This window comes from Physeter macrocephalus, chromosome 5, assembly GCF_002837175.3.
Source record: "Physeter macrocephalus isolate SW-GA chromosome 5, ASM283717v5, whole genome shotgun sequence".
NCBI classification, from domain to species: domain Eukaryota; kingdom Metazoa; phylum Chordata; class Mammalia; order Artiodactyla; family Physeteridae; genus Physeter; species Physeter macrocephalus.
The window spans coordinates 79,112,406-79,138,750 of record NC_041218.1 but is presented as its reverse complement, the minus strand read 5'-3'; the positions used below and the strand labels follow the sequence as shown (position 1 = coordinate 79,138,750).

Here is a 26,345-nt window from a genome sequence, read left to right as displayed (position 1 = left end):
AGACACAGACACACAGGAAGAACACCGTGTAAAGACACAGAGACACAAGGAAAAGATGCTCACATGCAGACAGAGGCAGAGACGGGCTACGCTGCCACAAGCCACAGAGGGCCTGGAGCTACTAGAAGTTAGGAGACGCAAGGAAGGGTCTTCCTACAGACGCTTTGCTTCGGAAGGAACACGACCCTGCCCATACCTGCCTTTCAAATTTCTAGTCTCTGGAAAGTGAGAGGGTAAATTTCTGTTGTTTTAAACCCCCCAGTTTGTGATACATTGTTGCAGCACCTTTGTCTTTTGCTTTATCCCTCAGAATGAATCCCACATTTTCCATGTTTCTATACACAATTTCTATTTTTTTTAATAAATTTATTTATTTTAGTTATTTATTTTTGGCTGCATTGGGTCTTCGTTGCTGTGTGCAGGCTCTTCTCTAGTTGCAGCGAACGGGGGCTACTCTTCATTACAGTGCGCGGGCTTCTCATTGTGGTGGCTTCTCTTGTTGCGGAGCACGGGCTCTAGGCGTGTGGCCTTCAGTAGTTGTGGCACATGGGCTCAGTAGCTGTGGCTCGCGGGCCCTAGAGCACGGGCTCAGTAGTTGTGGCACACGGGCTTAGTTGCTCCGTGGCATGTGGGATCTTCCCGGACCAGGGCTCGAACCTGTGTCCCCTGAAATGGCAGGCGGATTCTTAACCACTGCGCCACCAGCAAAGACCCACAATTTCTATTTTAAGATTTATTTTTGTTTTAGAAATCATATTTATATTTATTATAAAATTTTGAAAGCTACAGAAAAATTTGAAGATGAAAACTAAAATTATTTATAAACTCATCACTCAGAAAAAACTACTGTTAACATTCTGAGGTGTTTCTTTTCACTATCTTTTTGATGCATACATGTTTTTACATAACAGATCTTATTGTTGATAACATTTTGTTTCATAGTTTTATGAATTAACATTATTGCAAAAGCATTTTTATGTATAAAGTCTTCACCAACATGCTAAATGACTAAATTAATAGTTTATCATGTAGACAGATGTAATTAATTCCCATAATTTACTAAATCACTCATACTACAGGACTTACCTCCTATTGACCATACATTCAATGCAACCATTTGGATTGTTTTACCTTTTAGCGAGCAGAAGTGACACTATAATGAAGATATTTTGGGTAAAGCTTTTCTGTATTTTTCTAGAAAAGAATCCCAGTAAAAGAACTACTGGGTCAAATAAATATATTTTTAAACAAATATTTTGTGCTGTTATCCTGATTTTGAAAGCAATGTGTATACATGAGGAATATTTATTAAATAGAGTAAACTAAATGAAAAAAATGAAGTAATTCAGGGCTTCCCTGGTGGCGCAGTGGTTGAGAGTCCGCCTGCCGACAGGTTACACGGGTTCGTGCCCCAGTCCGGGAAGATCGCACATGCCGCGGAGCGGCTGGGCCCGTGAGCCATGGCCGCTGAGCCTGCGCGTCCGGAGCCTGTGCTCCGCAACGGGAGAGGCCAAAACAGTGAGAGGCCCGCATACCGCAAAAAAAAAAAAAAAAAAAAAAAAGAAGTAATTCAGACTTCTCAGAAACCTCCCACCCCCAAGTGATAAACTGAACATTTCAGTGTGTTTCTTTTCACTCTTTTTCTAGTGCATAACTTTCTTAAAAATATACTTTAGGTTTTATTGTATAATTTACTGTATTTTCTGTTTTTCATTTAGCATTATCTTCTCACTTTTCTAATAATCATTATATCAAAAATACTTCCCCATTAAAAATCCTTTCTATATCTAGTGTTAAAGAGTTAACAATATGTCGTATGGTTATATCATCATTTTATTTAATCATACCCCATTGTTGAAAACTTTGTTTTCTTGTATTTTTGACTCTCATAAACAACACTAAAATTAACATATTTGTGCATAATTTCTTTCTTTACACCACATTGTTCCCTTGGTATAAATTCCCAGAAGTGGAATTATTGGGTTGGAGAATGGGACCATTTAAAATGCTTGAAATGCTGCCCAATTGTTTTCCATATGCTGTCATTTTTAATGATTACATAACATTTCATCCAATTAGTACAGCATAACTTTTGTAAACATTATCATATTGCTGGAATTTAGATTATTTCCATTTTTAGTATTATAGGTAATGCTCAATGAAAGCTTCATGAATAAACACTAATTTGTTTACAACTCTGAATTCCTCTTCGGCAAAATTCCAGTACATGAAGATGTACTTCTACATACCTATTCCACAACTGTGGTAAATTCAGATTGACAATACAAAAGAACCTCAAAGTACTGCAAGTCACACAGTCAAGTTGGTCAAAGCACATCCACTGTAATTCCATGATGGAGTAATGACTTCATGAGGCAGGCTGCCCTGGGCCTCTCGGTTTGACCCCCATTATTTTGAGCACTGCTTTTCCCAAGGTTGGTTACTGAACCACCAGTCACAAAAATATACATCACCTTTTACCTCTGTATTTTTCACATTACTGTCTGCTCTTTCAATATCACATACTAAATATTGCAGAGATGTATACTTTTTAAATTAATAATTGAACATTTCTGAAAATCAGAAAAAATTTAAATTACAGCCTCTAGAATGAGTAAGCAAGTGGCTAAATCGAATATTGACATGAGAGTTAGACTAAGAGTAACTTCTTTAAAAGACTACATAAAAGTTTCAGATAATCTTCACTAATAAGTGAATACACACACATGCACACACACACACAAATGTATCAATGCTTTCAACACATTCCCATTCTTATTTTTCCTATGTCTTAAACTTCTTCAACTTAGAGTTCAACCATAGGATCTTTTTGGAATATAAACCCTTATAGTCGGGTAATTACTGCTGTGTTATTTTTTTCTTCTCCCTTAGGATAAATTCCCAGAAACAGGATTACTAGTTGATAAAGAGTACTATTCCATAATGTTCATTATATATAAGGGCTTTTTTTCACGCATCTGTTTAACCAAAATTATTCAAGGACCTACGATTTGTCAACCTGAGTACTCATGTGTACATCTCACTTCCTACATCCCAAGCCTGTTTATTTCGGATAGGTGCTGATTTAAAACAGATGTGATTAGAAAGCTTTTTTTTTTTTTTTTTTTTTTACAATGATCAAAAATACAGTATTGAGAAAAAGTGAACTGATAAAAAAATGCCAATGAGCTTATAAAAGTAAAGGGCACATTTTAGTGTAAAACCCTAGTATCTACAACACCTATCTCTAGTGTCAAGTTTAAAAACACATACATAGATATTGTCATTCATTTGACCAACAAATATTGCAGAATAACTAAGTGGTAGGCTCACCATGCACTTAAAATGTAAAAACAAATAAAATTCAGCAACCGTCCTCTAGAACTCTGCCACATTTCCAAGTTTTCAGTAAGTGGGGTTCATATGCATTTGTAAACACGATCATAGACTTCATAGGCGAGGGGAATTAGAGAGGATGTAACCCCTCCTCATGGCTCAGTGCTGAGCCAGAAAACCAATCCAGGCAGAAATGCTTTCATACAGTGTTATATATACACTACGCCTCTTCCAAGTGGCAAACGACACAAATTTCATTGCCTCCCTTGGTGATCTATTCTGGTATTTATAACAACCATATATGGTGATGCTCAACATCTACTTCAAAACTGACTCCAAAAAAATGCAAAACAGTTTATATTCTTAGAGGGCAGTCATGTGGCTATGACACCATATTTACTATTTTTCTGTGAGGTCTGGGAAGACAGGCAAGTAGCCAAATGATAAGACTGAAGTTCCTCATAGCCATATTTAGTGCGTTTTTACACAGGTGAGTCCAAGAGTCTCTGCCACCAAAATACATTGTGAAGGCTGATTCTGAACTCACCATTCATTCCGTCACACTTTGAATTCCCGACATTGAAGCAGGAGGTTTTCATGTTGCCAGGAAGGACATTCCACCATTTATATTCAAACCCAAGTGCAGGCTCTGTTCCTGCTGGACATGGTCTACATTCTACAGGAGACAAATGGGGCAGAGAATTACAATTAAATCACATCTGGATAATTTCCTCTTCCTCTGTTCCAAGCACTACTACTACTAGCAGAGTACTAGCACTACTACTACTTTAACTAGCAGAGAGGCAAGTGGAAAGGAGAGATAGTAAACCACCAATTCCCTTAAGAATTAACTTTTTCAAGAGCAGTCTGGAAAGAAAAATAATTCTGGATAGAGTATACACATATATACTTGATTAACATGAAAAAGGAAAAGAACACAAAATCTTTTAAGATAATTTTTCCTTGCATTTCTGGGAATAACTGCTAATACTGAAATTACCTTCCATAAGAAGGGTGATTCTGAAATAAGTTCACTTACATGTGATCTTAGAATCAGTTTCTTCTACCTCATAAATAAGGAAATATTCCACCCTTCCTACTAGTTACTAAACTTAACAGACTATTACACCATTTAATTATGGACTGACTACTTGAAATTCAAAATATTGGCTATACTTAAAAGTGATGATTGGGGCTTCCCTGGTGGCGCAGTGGTTGAGAGTCCGCCTGCCGATGTAGGGGACACGGGTTCGTGCCCCGGTCCGGGAGGATCCCGGATGATGGGAGCTGAGGGGGTGTGGAGTTAGATTTATAAATAAACCTAATTTAAATTAACATCTATGACACTAAATAAAAGGGTCTCTTACAATCATTTTTTTATTTAGCCAAGATACTTGGCATTATCACATCAGTAAAAGAAGGGGAGAGAGAGAAAATGTTCATTGAGCAAGCATTTCCTGGTACCAAAGTACTGGAGGAGACATTTTTATATAACCTGCTCAGTGATGACGAGCTAGATATTATTGTCTGCAATTTTACAAATGAGAAAATGGAATTCAAATTAGTGGCTAAATCACACTACTGGTAGCCTGCAGCAAGTGGATTTGAACCCAAGTCAATTCACCTCTCGAGTCCTTTTTATGCTCTCAGAGGCTCTGGATATTTAGTAGACAGCACAGCTATTTTCAAGTAAGACACCCGCCACAAAAATGCACTGTAATCTTTATCTAGTAAAACTAAAACAAATTCCGTAACCACTTTATTATTGTTTGGTAAGTACTAAATTTTTCCCAAACGTACACTTTGAAACAATCTACTTAGGAACTATTTTAATTGCTATCTGATCAAAATAATCAGTTTTTGCTATTATTATAGCATAAAATGTGATTATTCCAGTTGAAATAGAAGTATTTTATATATGTGTGCACACACTGGAAAAGGAGCACTTATCCATAATCACTTAAACTGGTGGAATTTTCTTATAAATATACAAAGCATCATCCCATTAAGAGGTTTGTGTTACACAAAATGCCATTAAAAACTATCCTTATGCTGAATAAGCTACTGCAGTCTCATAATTCCCTTATATTTCTTAACTCTTCTTCAGTCTGTGAGATAAGAAAATTATGTGTTTTAAAAAATTTTCCATAAAAACAATTCAGGACAATGTCAATGGTGTCCAACAAGTTTATTTTACTCAAGGTCCAACTCTTGAACCAATTGATATCACGTACCCTTTGTTCCATCCGAAAACGTTCCAGGAGGGCAGGGATGGCAAGAGGAAGATCCATTGTTATAAAATCCAGGGTTGCAGGGTGGACAATCCTTCTTCTCTCCAGAAGGGGGCAACCTAATAGCATCTGTGAGATCCTCCCGGCAGATTTTGGGCTCTATCCACTTGTACATTATCTGTGTCTAGAGAGAGGGGAAAAAAAAAAGGCTTGCAAGTCACATAACATGCTTTATTTGCTTTAAACTTCCAATAACAAACATGTTAAATTGACATGGTAAAGACTAGGTAAAGTCCAAACAGTGATAGAATAGAAGGGCCAGCTGAAGAGAATCTAAAACTTTAGTAACAAAATGAGACAAAAAGAAAAAAACTCTTCGGTGGGGAAATGACCATTACCTCCAAATGTCTTTACACTAAGCTGCAGGAGGCCTTACATCATACACAGCGTGGCCTCATCATGAAATTCCTCTCTAAAATATACAGAACATGCTTGCAGCCCTGACTCTTCTAGCCACTGTTCACTTTATTCCCTAACTGCCCTAAGTTTCTATGCAAACTCCCTTTCTCACGCTGAGACCCCCACTACTCTCTTCCTTTCCCCTATATCTACAACACACATCATCATCATGCTTTGCACACAGTGATCACAAAACAGTTATTTTTTTTAAAGAATATCTCTAGCTTCACATTGCAATCCCGTTATTTCATAAACCCTGGTCGATGCTCTCGGAGTCTTTCCCAATAACCTGATGTTGGACTACAAGAGCTGTAGCTAAAATATTTCCTCCTGAGGCTTCTAGGCCCTGTCAACCTGTGCTCCAAACAACAGGATTAAGATCACCTCTACCTTCACGGAGGGTAGTCTTTTCAACTTTTCCTCTCTCTCACACATGCACACCCCCAAAAACAAAACAAGATACAACTAAGTAGCTACAAGTCAGCCAAACCCAGAAAACTGTGATTATAAAATCATTGTCTTTTGGAACCAGAAACATTAAGTGGGTTAGCCATTCCAAAACAAAATTTATATGCACGGTGAAAAACATAAAAGACATTCTAAATGCAAAGAGAAAAATCAACTCTTTCATAACTTAATATCGTTTTTAAAAAGAGACTAAGAGTTCCCTCGTTAGACATATGGTCGGCTGAAAGTACTGCTTCTCCTTTACAACAGCTTCTGCAATGATAAGTCTAATACTGAAGCAGGAGACCCAAAATTAAAGGCAATTCTCTATAGTTATTTCCAGTTAATATGAAGTCATCTATAGTGAGCCCTTAAGGCCACTCGATTTCATTCTCAAATATTCCCTTAGGGAAGAATAGGTTACCTTATCTAATGAAGGTTTCTTAAGAACATGGTTTAAAAAGTAGAAGTCTCAACAGAAGTATAAACAACATTTTTTTTCTTTTTACAACTCTCTCTGCATTTATGGCCTACATCATGATACAGCTTAACCAGCCACTTCCCCCATCTGCCTCGCTCACCATCTGCCAAATGATGGCTATTCCTGCTGGAGTTTCCTAAACAGCTGAAAAAAGTAAACAGATCCTGTATCCAACAGGGGCTCTCAATTCCTCTGAGAAAGGCAATGTAAAACTCAGAGAACTAAGCAAAAGAAACCTCGTTACATTTGGGGGATTGTCGTTTTTAAGTTCTGGCTTAACGAGCATAGAAAACAAATTTCCAAGGCTAGGCCATTCACAAATTTGCTGATTTATTTTGACGTTAACTAAAATCGCAATGAGTTATGTGTGAGCCACTGCATTGTTGGGAAAAGTTGGCTCCCACGTGGGAGTGGGTGCGGTGCTGAGGCTGAGGAGCAACGGCTCATCCTGGGGGCACCGTGCAATCTTCCGCACCACTTCAGGAGCTCAATTATATCACACACGAGTTTATAAATGAGGAAACTTCAGATAAGACCTCTTATACCTGCCCAGAAGTCATACTCAGCTAGTAAATGGTAAAGGAGCACTAGCCAGGGAGAGTAAAAATACTCTCAGTGCGGGTAAATATAAAAGTATGCAAATACATTTTTTTTTTTTTTTTTTTTTTTTTTTTGCTGTACGCGGGCCTCTCACTGCTGTGGCCTCTCCCGTCGTGGAGCACAGGCTCCGGACGCGCAGGCTCAGCGGCCATGGCTCACGGGCCCAGCCGCTCCACAGCATGTGGGATCCTCCTGGACCGGGGCACGAACCCGTGTCCCCTGCATCAGCAGGCGGACTCTCAACCACTGTGCCACCAGGGAAGCCCATGCAAATACATTTTTGATAGATTGGCTAACCACGTGATTTTCAATCCAAGCACAATGCATGTTTTAAAAATTAGAAAATATGCACCACCTTTAAACATTTAAACGTTGAAATATCAAATGCTCTACAGTGAAAAGTTTTCTTTGCAGAGCCTCTTGCTTCACATGGCAGATTGATTCTGTGCCTCTCTTTCTAATGGGGCAGATGCTTTCAAGTCTGGCTGACTGGGGAAAGATAACAATTAATATTAATGATCTTTAGCACCAGATGGCTCCCAGTGCAGGTGAAAAACCAACAATCAAGTCACTCTTTGGCAAGTTGAGATAAAGTTATGAAATGCTTTATGAAACCAAAACCCTAACAGAGCAAAACTGAGCAGATTGCCATTAAGATTACAGAAGAGCTACAGTCTCCAGGTATATTTAAAATATATAAGCATGAGTAAAATATGTTTTAAAGAAATGCATTGGGGGTATCGATTGGAAGCTGGTTTTCACATAAAAATAAAATTCAAAACTGGGAAGACTGAAGTTTAGACAAATTTTGAGACTGGGTTTGTCCATGGTTGCCAGCTTTCTTCGAAAGTCGCTGCACAAACGCACTAAGGCTTTGTAGACTGGCTGAGCTCATCTAAGCTAAATTATATGTTGTTTCAAAGGGTTTACTGATTGTCACTCCACCCTAACAGCCCCGTGCATCATGATGTTCTAACTCAGATATTCCCAGTCGGGCAGGCTATAACTTGTCTCTCTGCCTCTCCCAAACCTCAGTCCTCTCCAGCTGCAAATCACCGGGCACTCATCATTTGTCTCTCTTGTTATTACCACCCCATTCTGCCAAGTTGTGTCTGACCCCTCCTTCAAAGCCAGGCTCAACATCACATCTGTGCTAAGCACATCCTCAGCCCACCCTTCTACGTAGCAGCATTCACTTGGATTCCTTTTCTATGAAGTCTCTGCTGTTTTCTGTTTTCCCCTGTGGTTTCCTCCCTGTCCCTTTTCTAAACGCTTAAAAGTCTGGGTCCTCTTCTTCCATTATGTGGAAGACACCATGGGGATTTAACATTGTACTGGGAAAAAACAAAAACAAAAACACACTGCACTGGAGGTTCTAGCTGGGGCTTTAGGCAAGAAACTGTTCTAAAATTAAATATAATAAAAAACACTAAATTGACACTGTGAGTGGATGAGTTATATGGTATGAGAATTACATCTCAATAAACCTTTCTTTTAAGAAAAGCTTTTAAAGAAGACTATCATGAAATTTTTATTTTAAATTCAGAAATCCCGGGGCTTTCTTGGTGGCACAGTGGTTAAGAATCCACCTGCCAATGCGGGGGACACGGGTTCGAGCCCTGGTCCAGGAAGATCCCACATGCTGCGGAGCAACTAAGCCGGTGTGCCACAACTACTGAGCCCGTGCGCCACAACTACTGAGGCTGCGTTCTAGAGCCCATGCTCCACTACACTAACGAGAAGCCACTACAATGAGAAGCCCGTGCACCGCAACAAAGAGTAGCCCCCGCTCACCGCAACTAGAGAAAGCCCGCGCGCAGCAATGAAGATGCAACACAGCCAAAAATAAAGAAATAAATAAATTTATAAAATAAAACGCAGAAATCCCTAGTCACTGAGAAATGCCATACTGTTTCCTATCATCCTAATTAAGAAACACAGGCTCCAAGTACATTCCACTTGCTTAAGTCATATAGGAAGAAAGGCTAATCTAAAACCCATATCCCTTTATACCCTATTTTTTTTAATGTCCCCTCCATCTTACTTCTGCTTTATAATTCAGAAGGACTGTGTTACAGACACTGAGCACTTGGAATAATCTGTAATACTGAAGTTAATTAAAGGGCAAAGAAAGTACTACATAATCTGATACAAAAACACTAGCAAACCCTTTATGATCCAACAATTTCCCAGACTCAGAGATGAAGAAGTTCCATGGTCGGCTGTCTCCTCTCAAGAAGGCTTCCTTCTAAAACAACCTTCCCGACCAGGCACTCTCTAGCTTTTCCAGGAAGTTTCCAATTTAACAAAACATGCCGTTCCAAAACTGGGCAACTCTGGTTGTCAGAACATCATTACATACAACTGAAATTTATCTTCTTTAAGTTTGCCTGATAAACCAAATTTTGCCTTATGGGGATAACAAAGAAAGGTCTATTTCTTTTTTTTCTAAGACTTCCCTTCAAATGCTTAAACTTACTATTTGGGAAATTCTTACAAAGTATCTACTACGTGTAGAAGAAAGCATTATAGGAAATTTAAATATTAATAAGACAAATTGTTTGCTCTGAAGGAGGTTACAGTTTAATAAGAGAGATTCACAAACTGCTATAATATAAAAAGAAAAATATACAAAGAGCATACAAAAGCATCAGATTTGGAAACAGAGTTGGGTTAGAATTCCAGCCTTAAGACATAGCTATGAGTAGCTATGAGCTTAGGGAAGTTACTTAACCTCGTCAAGCCTCAGCTTCCTTGTTTGCAAACTGGGTATATTAATGTCTAATCACATAGCTGTTGAACTGGCAGCAATGTGTGAATACACACACACACACACACACACACACACACACACACACACAGAAAGAGCAAGCATGCAGATAAATATGTAAAGGACAGCTGCTTCTGCTGTTAATACTATCACTACTATTAATATTATTACTGTCATCATCATCATTTCCAAGAGAAACATGAAATGTCATGGTTATTCAAAGGAAAGAGATCAGATCTCCTTGGGACAACCAGGAAACACCAGCAAGATGATCATGATTCCTCCATCCGATGGTGTCTTTCTTGCAAGCTGAAAAAATATTCCCAGAAACTTCAACCATACTTCATATGAAATAGTTTAATATCCTGGCCTCTTTTCTCTAGACTCTTCCCATTTTGTGAAAATTTCCCCAAGCCTCTACCAAGGACAGAACACAACGCTCTAAACGTGTTAATCATACATTCACTCACCAATTCTCTCATTCACTAATTTATTCAAAAGATGTTTCACTACCTTCTGCATTCCAGGTACTCTACTAGGCCTAGAGATTTTTTTTTAATGATTTAGAACATGTTTCTGTCTACAGGAAGCAGAGACTCCGGTGAAGGAAACAGTCATCTTTACAAGTATTTGCAATAAAGTGATCTCATACCAAAACGCTAGCAAACTATGATCACCATGTAAGTATCAAGAGGGGTATGTACAAAATTATGTGGGAATTCCCAGTATTTCAAGACAATCTTGCCAGAGCTACCTTATTTAAGAGTGGACGTGTTCTGTGAAACCTGTACAGGATCACTCTCGTTTTCCTGTGGTAACAGCCACCATCTCTCTCTCTTTAGGAATTGACTTGTGTGGTGCTGAAAGGAACTGGGTTATATGGTCTGGCCTCCCAAGCCATAGGGATTAGAAGGTGAACTAAGCTGTCCAACCAGAGTAGCTCACGCTACTGGACAGAATGGCTGGTCTGAGATGCGCTCGTGATTCAAGCAGGGCCAGAGTCTTTTCGGAAACTTCGGTCAGCCCTCCTATAAAACGCTGTGAGGGTGACAGTGGTTTAGGTAGAGATGTCAGGGGGTATCTGGCACCAGAGCAAAGAACCTACCTGAGAAGGAAATCAAACTGAGCTCAGAATATCAGCGAGAAGAGCAAGAGAAAGTCTTGATAAAACTCTTTGCTCTGCAATGATTTCCCAGTCACATGAGTCAAGAGACTCCTGCCCTGCCTTCTCCCACTCCAATTCTGAAAAGTATTTTTAAAATTCATTAGATTTTCTAATCATCCCCAAGTACAGAAGCAAAACTGACACCTTGCTTTGCCACCATTGAAAGGAAACATGTATCACATCCAAGAGCGGTAAGGGTAGGAAGGACCACTTTTTACCCTGAAATAAAACAGACCAAAAAAAGTTACTCAGTCTAGTTTTGGTACCCAAGAAAATAAAACCTTAAGCTTTTCTGTAAGTTGCTGACTCCTTTACAAAACTACCTTAACCCCCTGACTTTTGCAGGCAGATATGAGACAAGCTCTGTTGATATGATGAACAAGACAATTGTTAGGAGTTTGAGATTAACATACACACACACTATATATAAAATGGATATTCAACAAGGACAGACTGTATAGCACAGGGAACTCTACACAATACTCTGTAATAACCTATATGGGAAAAGAATCTGAAAAAGATAGATAAATGTATATGTATAACTGATTCACTTTGCTGTACAGGAGAAACTAACAGGACATTGTTAATCAACTACACTCCAATATGATCTAAAACTTAAGAAAAAAAAAAACACGAATGCCTATTATATCCCCCTCAGACCTTGGAAATCCGGGCTGGTTCACAGCTCTGGAGCCTCAGTAGCCTTGGTTCCCAAGGCTGGACTCTCATGGGGCTGAGGAAGCTGGGAACGATGTGCCAGCAAAGGAGCTCCCCTTGGACCTGTAGTGCCTGGTCCCCTCTGGATGGGACCACAATCTCCAGATCCAGGCGGACCTTCCTACAGCTATGCCAAGCCTAGTGCAACCAAAAAACTGTGGACTGTCTGGGCTGGAAGAGAACTGAAAAGTCACCTGGTCCCCACATCTCCTGATGCTGAGGTACCCACCTCCAGCATTCTTCCTTAGAGTCGCTGGCCCCATGGATGAAAGCAAACTCTGCACATTTTTGCAGGGGTTGGGATTGGTACGGGGGTTGTAGTGGAAGGCGGAAGATGTAAAGAAACACAAGCCCTTGGGTGTCTGTTCTACCACACTCCACTCTCCTTTACAACCCTGGAACAGGACTTTCACCAAGCCTCTGGTTACCTCAGTAACCCGAGTTTGGCATGAAGAAATGCTGCTACCTTGTGGCCGTTTCCCATAACTATAACTTTAAAACCAGTGCTTATGGGCACTTGACATTCACAAGGCCTGTGGAGCTCTACATGATACCTGTCTTCAACAAACGTCCTAGGGTAGTACTCGAAAGAGAATTCGTAAAACGGCAGACTTTCAAGAAGCCAACTTCAAAAGGTAAATTTCCCACACACTGATGAAAGAAAGAAAGAAAGGAAGGAAGGAAGGAAGGAAGCACATGGAAAGATGCTCAGCATCGCTTAATAGTAGAGAAATGCAAATCAAAACAACAACGAGGTATTACTTGGCACCAATCAGAATGGCCATCATTAAAAAGTCTACGAACAAAAATTGTTGGAGGGATGTGGAGAAAAAGGAACCCTCCCATGCTGTTGGTGAGACTGTAAATTGGTACAGCCACTATGGAGAACACTATGGAGCTTCCTTAAGAAACTAAAAATAGAGCTACCCTATGATCTGGCCGTCTCACTCCTGTGCGTCTCTCTGGTGAAAGCCATAATTCGAAAACACACGTGCACTCCAACCTTCACTGCAGCACTATGTACAATAGCCGGGACCTGAAAGCAACCAAAATGTCCATGGACGGATGGATAAAGAAGACGTGGTAGAGATACAGAAGGGAATATTACTCCACCATGAAAACGAATGAAATAATGCCATTTGCAGGAACATGAATGCACCGGGAGATGATCATACTAAGCAAAGTAAGTCAGATAGAGAAAGCCAAATATGATATCATTTATATGTAGAATCTTAATAAATGGTATAAATGAACCTATTTACAAAACAAATAGAGTCACAGATGCAGAAAACCAACTTATGGTTACCAAAGGGGAAAAGTGGTAGGGATAAATTGGGAGCTTGGGATTAACATACACAGAGTACTATTTGTAAAATAGGTAACCAACAAGGCCCTACTGTGTAGAACAGGGAACTCTGCTCAATATTCTATAATAACCTAAATGGGAAAAGAATTTGAAAAAGAATTGAGACATGTATAACTGAATCACTTTTCTGTACACCTGAAACTAACACAAAGTTTTAAATCAACTATATTCCGATATAAAATAAAAATTTTTTAAAAAACAGCTTAAATGAAAACCCAATTTTCAATTTTTATATTCTTGCAAGGTTTTTCCCCTTTAAATATCTGCTGTAATTTTAATTTTCTGAGCCGGGTCTACTAAAGCCCGGATTCTCTTATAAATCTTTTTGGCAAGTTAATGTTTTCTCTTTTTTAAATACTTTTATATCTGAGACTTTCTTTGACACAAATAAATTTTGATTTTACTAATTTGAGCTCATTTTTCAAGCACAGAGATCTTCCTGACCCAGCTTTATAAATTTACTATTTGGTATACTTAACCCTAATGTCTTCATGCAAGTTAAGGATTTTTCAATAATATGAGGAAAATAAATTATGTGCATTCATATTCTTCTCGGTATGAGTTAGGGTATGTAGAAATACTTAGTTAAATTTATCTTCCTACGGCAAATATATAACAACTATACTCCTAGTCCAGATTAACTATTCTCCTAGCTGCCATCCAATTATAAAATCAAACATTTTACATATAGTTCTTGGGTTAGCCATATATCCAACTTCACCGTATCACTGGGTCCACAGTTCTCTGTCTTACTCACAGAGAGAGCTTATCCATACGGAGATCATCCACAGGGAGAAGCTCCATCAAATATCTTGTTAATATTAAAAGATGCCCTCTCTTGAAGAATACTTGCCCATTATCACGGGTCAACATTCTTTTGGGCTCAAATCTCAAGCACTGAATCTGTGCCTGTGCTTGTATGTAACCATATGGTGGTACCTCATGCAACACAGGTAAAAAGTGGGCTCTACGCAACCTTTAGAAAACAAAATATATGTAAGATTTTCAAGCTACCTCACTACTATGAAAGCATGCCTACTCTAGCAGTAGCCTGTGGCATCCAGGGCGACTCCCTACTCATACCCTCACATTCTAGTCACACTCAGGCTCCCTCCCTCGTCATGTCTTCACCATCCTGCTCCCTCCTGCAGAAAAGCTCTCCTCCCATGCCCTTGCCCAGGTTTTACACAGCTCTGAAGCCTTCCCTGATTTGATCAGAGCCCAAAAAAACTCAAGACTTCCCTGCTGTAGCACTAATAACAATTAGAAATAATAATTCATTTTCTTTGACAGACTACCTCTTCGTCTAAAGTCTAGACCAGTAGTTCCCAGATTGCTGAGATCTTGGACCTGCAGAATCAGAATTACCTGGGGACTTCTTAGAAATGTACATTCTCAGGCCCTGCCCCAGATCTACTGAAACAGAAAATCTGAGACAGGAACCCCCAGGTGAGTCTGATGCTCACTGAAACTGGACAACCACTGCTCTACCATCTATGGAGACGTGTATCTTCTTCTTCTCCCTATCCTTACATGGCCCTGCTCTCATCACTCAGCAACTCTGTATATAACCAATGCTCCGTAAAGATTCACTGAATAAATGCGTGAATAAGTAGGCATTCCACATTTTTCATGATGTAAAAGAGAGTCTCTTAATCAGGATTAGAATGGTTCCAGTTACCAATTTAAATGTTCCTTAAAAATGTCTCCTAGAGGCAGGAAGCAATCAAACAATGAAGCTTCAAAAACTTGAACGTTCCTGGGTCGTATAAATTATAATGTTCAAAGTCTGTATACTTCAAGAGCCACTTCCCTTGATGATCCTCTCCAAGCACGGGGAAAATAAGATCAAAAAGAGTATGACAGGACAAAAAGAGCCAAAACACAGTCGCTGAACAACCTGGGAAACATCACTAAGCCACCGGGAAATCACCAGGTTACTCCAAGCAAGAATAACATACCTCTTAAAAAGATGAAACCACAACAAATGAAAATGTTGAAACAAACAAAAATAGAAAAAAATTCAAATTCACATGTGTTATTCACACTTCTTCACTATATCTGTTATCTAATTAAGTTCCCATTGCATTTTCTTCACTTCTGAAGCTAGAAACATTTCTCTTAAGTCTTAAAGCAGTTTTTAAAGAATCACTGATATAAAATACAGTTAAGGACCTACTGTACAGCACAGAAAATTCTACTCAATACTCTGTAATGACCCATATGGGAAAAGAATCTTAAAAAAGAGTGGATATATGTATAGGTATAACTGATTCACTTTGCTGTACAGCGGAAACTAACACAGCATTGTAAATCAACTCTACTCCAATAAAAAAAAAAAAAAAAAAGAATGTCTGAGTTTATGGTGTGCTGGTACACTGTTCTATACCAAGAACAAGTTCAGAGTTTACCCAGACACAACAGAAAGAGTGTAATTTGTGTGTATGTGAGTACACAATACACTGTGGGTGTACACATGTGCATATACGTGTGTGTGTGCATGTGTGTGTATTCTGTGCATTCTACATTTAATATATTTTAATATATGGCTTTACTTCCTTAAGCCCAGGTCAACTAGATTTTGTCACTCTATTCACTAACATAATAAAAACTACTCACTAACATAATAAAAATATGACTTTTGAATACTTTCATTATAGCAAAATCAAGATCTATTTGTATACTGGATCTCATTCATTTAAGCTTCAGTAATGCTGAGTTAATGACTATTATTATATAAAATAAACTAAATTTAATTTGCCTTACTCATTAATAAGGAAAGTTTAGCTGAGAAAAGTTTAGTTAAAGAAACATTATTCCAGGTTACTTTCAACCCACCTTAATGGCTCTCTACATATATTTTCCAAATAGAAACAGGCCTCACTTGGCCATTATAGTAAGGCATTCAAGATCTTACTTCATAACTCCTTGTCACTTAAAAGCTGTGAGAGTTACTGTTCTTATTAAAAGTAATAGATGTACTTCTAATCATTGAAATTTTCCGCTAATTTAAACTGGCCTGCCTTTGACTTATTCTGAGTTAGTAAGTAGTTGCTGTACTGTAAACACAAGAATATACTTGGTCTTAAGTATGCAAAAGTAAATTCTTTTTTAGAAAAACCTAAGGACTCAGGGTAAGAGTAACAATTATATAAATATAAAAATTATAGATTAGAACCTAAGGATACAAAATTAAGAAAAGAAAGTAATACTGACATCTCTGTATATGTTACAAACTAGGTCAAGAAATTAAATGTCATTATTTCAAAGATGCAAAAAACACACAAAGAATGCTGCAGCACAGCCACTTTAACCTCAGTTTCTCCTACTGCCATAGGATGGTATGGCTAACTTTTTATTTTTTTATTTTCTTTAAGATTTATTTATTTTATTTATTTTTGGCTGCGTCAGGTCTTAATGGCAGCACGCGGGATCTTCGTTGAGGCACACGGGATCTTTCATCGTGGCACGCGGGCTTCTCTCTAGTTGTAGCTGCAGGTTTTTCTCTCTCTAGTTGTGGCGCGCGGGCTCTGTAGTTTGCGGCATGCGGGCTCTCTAGCCAGGGTGACCAAGCTCAATAGTTGTGGCGCACGGGCTTAGCTGCCCCGCAGCATGCGGGATCTTAGTTCCATGCCCAGGAATCGAACCCAAGTCCCCTGCACTGTAAGGCAGATTCTTTACCACTGGACCACCAGGGAAGTCCCTAACTTTTTAATTCAGACAATGGCAGGTCAACTGCAGAGTTCACGTGTGCATTATTCCTCTGGCTAAGTGCCATTTATATGGTAATTACTTTGCATTTTCCAAATGCAATTACACAGCAATCTGCCATAACTGAATCAGCCTATGGCTGCATGGCTTTTATTGACCAAACCTACTGAGTAACCAAATAAAGAGAAGTTACACAGTATTTCCATCCTGTGAGTCACAGAACACACTTTAAGGCTTGCTTCTCCTGATATTATTTCTGACAAAAATGTAACGGTTAAAAATAGCAGTAATGGATTGGGCACTCACTATGTGCCAGGCACTATGCTAAGAACCTTAAATTGAGTATTTCATGCATTCTCATGGCAGCCTTATGAAGTAGGTACTGACATTATTCCCGTTTTACAGATGAAAAAACTGAGACTTAGAGCAAATAACTTGCCCACAGCACTAAAAGGCAGTAGATACAAAAATCAAAGCTGGGAATGTGGGCTTCAGAGTCTAAAACCTTAAATTTCCTTCGTGCTACTTACACACATATACTATAAATCTACTCATTTAACTCTCTCATGAACAAATTCGAGTCTGCTCAAATTGGGAAAAGGGTGGATAAATGTGGGATGGAGCTGACTGAACACGGCCTGTACCTTTCCTTCCTCATCACATGGAGTGTGGATCTGGAAATAGTCTTTTGTGGTACAGGGAGGACGCTCCTTACACTTGCTGGATCCTTCTTCTGCAACATGAAAACGAATTTCAGAAATGAGTCATTTATGTTGTTACTCTAAGAAAAGGCAAACATGAAAACAGACAAACAAACAAAAAGTAGACAAGTGAAAAGTAAAAATAACTGCACCAGAGGAATTTAGGTAGAACTAGCTAGGTCTAAAGAAAATAAAGGCCTGCATTTTTATTTTCCCTAGAGCAATAAATGTTTCCATGATACACAAGAAGCATATCATAGTTTTTCCAAGAAGACATTAGATTTCCTCCATTATCACAGAATGTTGTAAATTTGGAACAAATTAAAAGTTTCTAAGTACATCTCCATGCCAAGGAATCATCTAAAAGTACAATATGAACCTTTTTAGACAAGTATAAACATATCCAAAACAGTTACCTTGGCGGGGGGGTGGAATAGAAAACATTACAGACAAAGAGAAAAGTCCTGCAGAAAGGGGTAATTCGATGTCCTATTTTACCCACTCAGTATGGATTCCGTTCAGCACTTTGGTTTCTGGCCCACTGTTTCCATCACATCATATGTGTGATTTCTGGCTTATGACTATATACTCTCAACAAACATAAATTTAGAAAGAAAAGAACAAAGAGTATAAACTGCAGACTCATTTTACCTGAAAACTGGGAGTCCTCGTCACACTTGATGCATTCTTTGGCTCCTTTCTCAGAATAGGTGTTTCTGGGACAAACTTGGCAGATGAATGAACCTGGTTCGTCGCTGAAGGTGCCAGGCTTGCATGGAAAGCATTCTGATGTGTATGCCACCCCTGCGTGGTAATGGGAAACAAAGCATGGGAGGGAGGACCCAACAGCAACAAGCAAATCAGTGCGTCCTTGCTGCCTCTACCAGAGTGAGAGAGAAATATTAACAATAAGCTTAGCCCAGGTCTTTTATATCCCATTAATTCAACACCAAAAACGTATTTACTACGTGCAAGGAACTGGGCTGGATACTGAATTGGACACATAAGTGGAGCAAACACTTCAACAAGAGATTCAGACTTGATAGAGGTATACAGTCAATGTATAAACTCAGCTGTCAAAAGACAACTCCACTAATCAGAAGTGGCATAAACTCTAAGGTTCCCTCCAATTCTATACCATTCTCTCATCTCTGTGGCCACCTGCTCCCTTTTTCTCCACTGTTCACTACGTAACTGACAAGACCTAAGGGACCCTGGGAAAGGCTCGACTCTTCTTCTGGCTTGTAATTCCAGCCTTTGCCAGCAGATGTCCCTATGACTAATGAGTTAGCGTCACAGGAACAGGTGTACCTAGAACATACTAAAACGTTAAGCCAAACTTTAATAAAGGAGAATCAACTGCTTTAATTAAAAGTAGCCCTAATTGAGAATGAACCATGCCAGGGTTTACTGGCTACTCTTCTGAGCCAGAAAATGCACAGCTGGTTCAGAGACGTAAAAGGTGTAGGAGACAGTCAGGCAAAGGTATTTATTTCACTGTTATTTTTAGGGATATAGTGGTGACCTGAATAAGCACTATGCCAGCACAGCACAATAGAGACTTCTCGAATGAATAGTAGGATCTTATTAATAAATATTATTTTCTTTTATTTAAAGACACCTACAATTATCATTATGTTTACTTTTTCCACACAGATTAAATAATTCAGTTTAGGGATAGGAAAAAAAAAAAATCCCAGTCAATTTGCCAAGAATAAAACCAGGGTCTCTAGGCCTATATGATGTCTAACATATTAATTTCTGTCCTAAGTCCCCGTGCGCCAGCAAAACCAACCAAGTAATCAATATTTTAACCAACTATTAAATGTGACAGGTGACTACCAGCGCAGACTGCTGTGAAATACCTTCAATTGTGATATTTTTCACCAACACTGGCTTGACTGCCTTGGAACCCATAAGGATGCCTGTAGTTCTCCAGTACAGTATGTTTGTACCTGATTTCAACATTACCTATAAAGAGAACACAAGATACTCGGGTCAGATAAACCATGCTACCTACAACCATATCTAGAAGCTAATCTCTTACACACTTTTCAATGCATTATAATGAAATACCATTATTTGGAACCCACAAATTTAAATCTACTGTTAATTGAGACCTAAGCTCTGCTTCAATTCTAAAAAAAAAATAGTTTGCCAACCCCAAAAATATAGTAAGGATAAAAGGAAAAGAAAATTCTTCAAGCACGATAAAAGATAAAATGATTTTCAAATCATTTGCATGAAGTCTTGGTTTATATTTCAAAGGGACTCATTTTAGACAGTGAAAGGCACTTAGCCCAGTTACATATTGATTGGCTGCCACTATTCATAAGTAGATCTTTGGGCTCTGAAAACAAAGAGGTAACAGAATGAGTTTGCTTCATTTTAAAATTATTTAACAAAAAACATTGCAACAGCAACAAGAGAAAAATAGGACTATTCTTATAGAATAATCCGATTTAACTCTATGACTCCAGAACTTAAATGATACCACGTCTAATATTTGCCACCAGAACATTTTTATATTTATAAATCAAATGACTTTTCTGATCAATTTCATGCTGATTCAGTCAAGTAAACTAATGTTAAGGGTGCCTTGCTTTCTCATTTGCCACCCTACTCTTCTATGCAGTCTCTGGCTGGCCAAATTCAAGCAGTATAAAATTAAAACATATCTGACTACTTCACCCTGCCAGAGATTCAGAGAAGTAGTGTGTTAAGTACTTTCCTCTTGTGTTAAGTCTTTGTAAGTGAAGAAAGCATATTTCTTGCCAAGGGTTACTTGTACCTTCAAAGCCCAGCGGACTGAATGCTTAGGTGAATGGATCTTAAGTGGTACTAATACCACTTCCAGGCATACAGATCAAAAAAGTACTCTAAAAGGGTGCATCACATTAATCACTCAACGATGAGGTACCTGGACTTCCCTGTTGGTGCACTGGTTAAGAATCCACCTGCCAATGCAGGGGACACAGGTTCAATCCCTGGGCCGGGAAGATCCCACATGCCGTGGAGCAACTAAGCCCGTGTGCCACAACTACTGGGCCTGTGCTCTACAGCCCACGAACCACAACTACTGAGCCCGCGTGCTGCAACTACTGAAGCACACGGACCTAGAACCCGTGCTCCACAACAAGAAAAGCCACCGCAGTGAGAAGCCCACCCACCACAAGGAAGAGTGGCCCCCTGCTCGCCGCAACTAGAGAAAGCCCACATGCAGCAAAAGCACCCAATGCAGAAAAAGAAAAATTTCAAACAAAACAAAACAAAACAAAAAAGGATGAGGTACCTGCTACAACACAAAGGCAAGGATAGGCAGTCACTTATTGAAACAGTGTCCAATCTACACTGCAGGCACCACACTAGGCCCTCCCCATGTATCATCTCATTTAACTCTGCAAGATTGGTCCCATTTCTCTTATGAACTATCAAAGAGACGAAGCCAATTGCCTAAAGAAACACAGCGACTGTTGTGTTTAAAATCTAACCAAAGTTAGATTTTAAATCCATGTCTCACTCCAAAGGCCTCAAATAATAATAGATACAGAGACTGTGTTACCTGATAATTGCCTTCAAGCACTTAAGAGTTGTCCTTAAAGAAATAAGGAGTTAGTCTACCAGACACAACCAGAAAGGGTAGAACTTTGAACAATGGGTGATGAATAGATAGACAGAAAGCAGGTTTCAGCTCCAGACACGGATGAATTTTGTAATACGGAGAGCTGTCCAACAATGGGGTCAGCACAGTCCCCAACAAGACAAGCTTGAAAATCATTTGTTGGGGAGACTGCAGACAAAGTTGGATGAAAGAAACTCAAGGATCCTTCAATGCCAAGAGTCACTGTTTCTCTTTCATGTGATTGCCACATCTGTAAACTTACATACTCAGAGGTTCTGTATATTAGTTTTGAGTAGACTTACTTCCTATTAATGCCCCTTTTAAAAGGAGGAGAGTTGGAGTGTGATGGGAAGGAGCAGGAAGGGGGAGTGAGGAAGAAAGAGAAAGGCAGGAAAACAATACTACAAAGAGCCTGAGTCCATGAAACTTAGGGACAATTTCTTTGCTAACTAGAAGTTTCTAAATTAAAAAACAATTTTGATCTTTTTGTTTTCTTAAAATAAACTTAAAAAAAAGGGGGGGGGTTGGGAAAAGGAAGGAAGGAGAAGGATGGGGTCGGTGGGAGGAGGAGGAGGACAGAGAGAGACTTACAGAATGAGAGCCCCATGCTCCACTGTCGGTGAGTTTTACCCACTTGTCAGCAGTGGTGTCCATCTCCTGGCACTGATCATTTTGAATCTGTGGAGGAAACACAAGGGCCCCAGTAAAGCTTCCTGAATGATGGCTTTAATTAAATTTGTTACTCAGCACAGGACAGGCTGCAAGAGCTTCTTTCAAGGTCCACAAAACAATGGCCATGAGTAATTCTCAACAAGTAAACGTACCAAGACCTCTGGAGCCTAAGTGACAACTGCTTATGAGTTACTAGTTCTAAGTAAACCATCCTCATTATTGTAACAAAAAGACTAGGCCACTAAGAAGGCGGGGGCAGCGGGGGGTCGGTAAGCAGGAGCGTCAGAGGCAGAGGAAGAGAGAGTTAACACTGAAAATCCACACAACGTGGAAAAAGTCATCACAAAAATGTAAAAGCTTGCATTCACCATGCAGGCCCGAAAGTATAAAAATAAAGTTTATTTTTATAAGATTTGGGGCCGTTAAATTTTTTAATTAATAAATAAATGAAATCTGCTTTGTCTTCCTTTCCCCGGGACTTCACCCAAATGTGTATAGGTAAGTGGCTACAGCCAAAGTCAAAGCCCCCAGCTGGTATTTGGGGACAGATGTTCATGATATTCTATGCCAGTTCAAATGAATACAGCTAATATCTTTAGCACCAAACACTTTGTGCTTTTCAGACAATTCTTCCCAAATACCTAGGAGTTGGGACATACTCTTCCAAGCCTATGAAGAATACCTAAACATCAAAAATTTGGCCATCTTTACAGTCTTGTGTAAAAGTCAGCAACAGAGTAGGGTTAAAATGACATCTCATCAACTATACTTCTGCCCAAATGGCTATTTCTCTCTTCTCTAAATCATTTTTCCACTTCATTCATCCCCCTGACTAATTTCACAGATAGCATTAAAATATTTTCCATACAAGTTATTTCCTAAAGACTTACTAACTAGAAAACAGATCCTTGCAACAGCCAAATACCAGACAATACTGGTACTGCTCCTGAGGACATCTGCTTTAACTGAATTCAAATGTCATATTTATATTATAAGCATAATGACAATCCTAATGCAAATGGTAAGCCATTTTTAAACAGAGAGGAACACTGAATATACCTTTGGTGGTCAATGTTTAGATAAACTGAAAGGTTTTTTTCAGCTGATATCAGACATCATGCGTTATCGTGACATTCTATTGGCATTCTACAGATCTGAGTTCTCCTGTTATTCTAAAAGTAACCAGTAAAGGTATAACCTTGGTCTAATCATTTATTCTCTCCAGATTTCAGTTTCATCATTTAAAAAAAAAAAGTGTGTGTGGAGGGGAGAGCTGAATGAAACTCCCAGACTCCTAAAATTAAATACTTTACTGATTTGAATTATGAATTGTTCACAGGTGCATCTGCATCTTTCAGTCTTCAGACATTTCCTTTCCACTAACCATTTTGCAGGATGGCCGTAAGGTGTTGACCCTCTGAGTCAATAAACTGCAACCTATAAAGCTGAAACATCAGTAAAAGAAGGAACATGAACTCACCATCCCTTTTCAGTCTATATCCAGAAGAACAAAGGTATCATTGAGAGGAAGTAATGAAATTTCACGCCTTAAGAGTACCTTTACTGACAACTCTCAAAGGACTTAATGGACAGCACAAAACTAAATGCTTATTCTAACAATTATATAATTATCTTGCTTCTTAACTTTATTTTAGTAATATTGCAAAAATGTCCAATGGAATAGGGAATCATTCAGTCTGAGAAGTATCTTACAAACAAAATGCAACTTAAAAACTCAATCTGTTTGAATATTGCTTAACATCTTAAACTCATCAAAGGATACTAGAGCTGAGAGGCTCCTTAAAAGGTCTTGTCTACAATCCACTTTACAAAAAGGAATTCTGAGGGCTAGAAAGTTAACTTAATTGTCCAATAAGACACAACTAGCAATTGCAGAGTTGGGACCTGAGCCAGAATCTCTTGACTTTGAGCCTAAGGCTCATACCTTCATGGAAAAAATATCTCTTCCTAGCAAACTTTTGATTTAGAAATTTCCATTATCAAGAGCAATATAAATTTGTTTTAGCATTATCAGTACATTTATTCCTGAAATCTGGACCACAGAAACATTTACAAGATATTTTCCCAGTTGCCTGCACAACACACACTTTTTTTTGGTTTAAGAAGTCAATCTGAAAAGTTTTTCTCAAGGATCTGAGTCACTGCCACAACAAATATTTGCAAGATTAGATACAGTTTATATAAATAGTTAAATAATCTTCATGATAACAGCCCATTCTGTTAGACTATTGTTTTTTCCTATATTCTGTAATGTTATTTAATCTCTTGTCAGAGACATCAACTATCTCATCCATTGATTCCACTGGATTGTACAAAACCGGCAGAATCAGAAACACACAGACACTCCTAACTGCCCATGAAAACACTTAAATAACTCAAATATTTGAAATTGCAAAGAGAAAGAAAGCCTTTTAAACAAAAATTAAAATTGGTAAAAACATATTTTTAAACAAAGTAGCATCTGTAGCTATAAAAAAAATTTTAATGAATCTTGGGGAAAATATCTGTCACACAAAAAGTCTCCACCAAATGGTCTCCTAATAATCACATCCAAAAGGAAAACAAGCCCAATGTTACTCTACAAGGTGAGAGCTCAAAGTTAAAGAAACAATATTAACCAGAAAATATTTTAGACAAAAAATAACTCTTCTTTTCATATTGAAAGCTTCAGTTAACACAAAAACCAAGGAGGCATACAATGGAATGGGAACAAGTGATTAAGAGAAATTTTATATGAATGTCCTTTAAAAAGTGAATTCTAGAATATAAAAGCCCTTACGAAGAACTCAAAGAAGATGTTGTTGTCCACATACTGGTACTCAAAGAAAACATAGCCTGACTTCTTGAGGTGCACAGCGTAGATCAAGGATACCGTGCAGTCATCACGATTGGACTCTATGTAATTTCCACGAGGGACCCAGGAAGAGCTGTGGAAACAAAACCATTTCACGTCAGCATTCAGAAACCTCTTTTTTCATAAGTTCTGTAACTGAGATTTAAAAGCGGGTCCATCGACAAAGCACAGCAGAGGAGTCTGAAGCTCATGTGGAACTCATAGGCCAACACCATTGCTAGAAAAAGGTTCATTTCTTGTGGCACATGACTTCCTAAATGGTGGTATGGTTATACAATCAAGTTGCTATGTAACTGCTATTTTTCACCAAAAATTTGCTTGCTAAACAGATGATCACTAATTCCAGTTGTCTTAGATGGAGTTATTCTCCCAAACAATATCTAAAGTTTTATTTACAAACATATACTTGGCAGGGGAATGCAGGGGTTCCTTGATTATGAGAGAAGATATTGTCCTAGAAAAAGCCAATTTAAAGTGAACCTAAATAAAATATAGATCACAGTGTCATAATACATAGTAGGGGTAAAAGTCTGATTGGAAATTTTATCTAAAAAATAAAATGAAATATTAAGAAAATACACTAGTGAACAAAAGTTGGGTTGTAAATCTAACCATAAGCTAATTCTTAATCAATAATGAGTCACGTGCCAACTTTTGGGCCAAAAAAAATTTCCAACCAAACTGTATGACAGCACAACTTACTATCCTTCTCTTCAAATTTAACTTTCTGGATGATAAGTGAGATTTTGGCAAATTATTTTCTTTTTACTAACAGAAAAAAAAACTTTGAATGAAAGACTGAGACTTCCACATCCCATCATGACTCACTAATTGGTATTGGATTTGCCCTTTTCTTTAACAATCTCGTAAACTAAACAAAACACGTGAGCCATGTTCAGGCATTGACAATAGGCAGTGCAGGACTGAGATTCTCGACAGCAGGAAAACACATGAGACAAAGCCCAAATTGACCCTGACCTCATTCTTCAGGACACTTTCCAGACCATGGCACTGGGAGATAGCACCCAAGCAGAGCACAGTGATCTCACTGAGCCAGGGAGCAGAGATGAATGTTTGGGGCAGCTGAAACAACTGGAATTTTCAGGAATGAGATGCAGAGAAAACAGGGGCTCCAGAAGTCCATATGGAGTTTCTCTGAAGGTTCAGGCTTGGGTCTGGAGTGGGCAGGCCT

General features: G+C 38.7%; 1 protein-coding gene across 6 annotated transcripts in view; it reads right to left on the bottom strand.

Moving 5' to 3' along the window:
• Positions 1-26,345, bottom strand: part of ELAPOR2 (endosome-lysosome associated apoptosis and autophagy regulator family member 2) — a 282,202-nt gene that overhangs the window by 49,618 nt on the left and 206,239 nt on the right. For all 6 annotated transcript variants that reach the window (XR_003679921.2, XR_003679919.1, XR_003679918.2 and 3 more), the window contains exons 4-10: positions 25,079-25,226; positions 22,198-22,284; positions 19,850-19,955; positions 18,636-18,788; positions 17,928-18,016; positions 5,571-5,751; positions 3,884-4,012 (exon numbers count right to left, since the gene is read on the bottom strand). Coding sequence is in view for 2 of the 6 variants with exons in the window: in XM_028490126.2 (XP_028345927.1) it covers positions 3,884-4,012; positions 5,571-5,751; positions 17,928-18,016; positions 18,636-18,788; positions 19,850-19,955; positions 22,198-22,284; positions 25,079-25,226 (893 nt within the window). In the remaining 4 variants the exon portion in view is untranslated. The remainder of the gene's footprint in view (positions 1-3,883; positions 4,013-5,570; positions 5,752-17,927; positions 18,017-18,635; positions 18,789-19,849; positions 19,956-22,197; positions 22,285-25,078; positions 25,227-26,345) is intronic.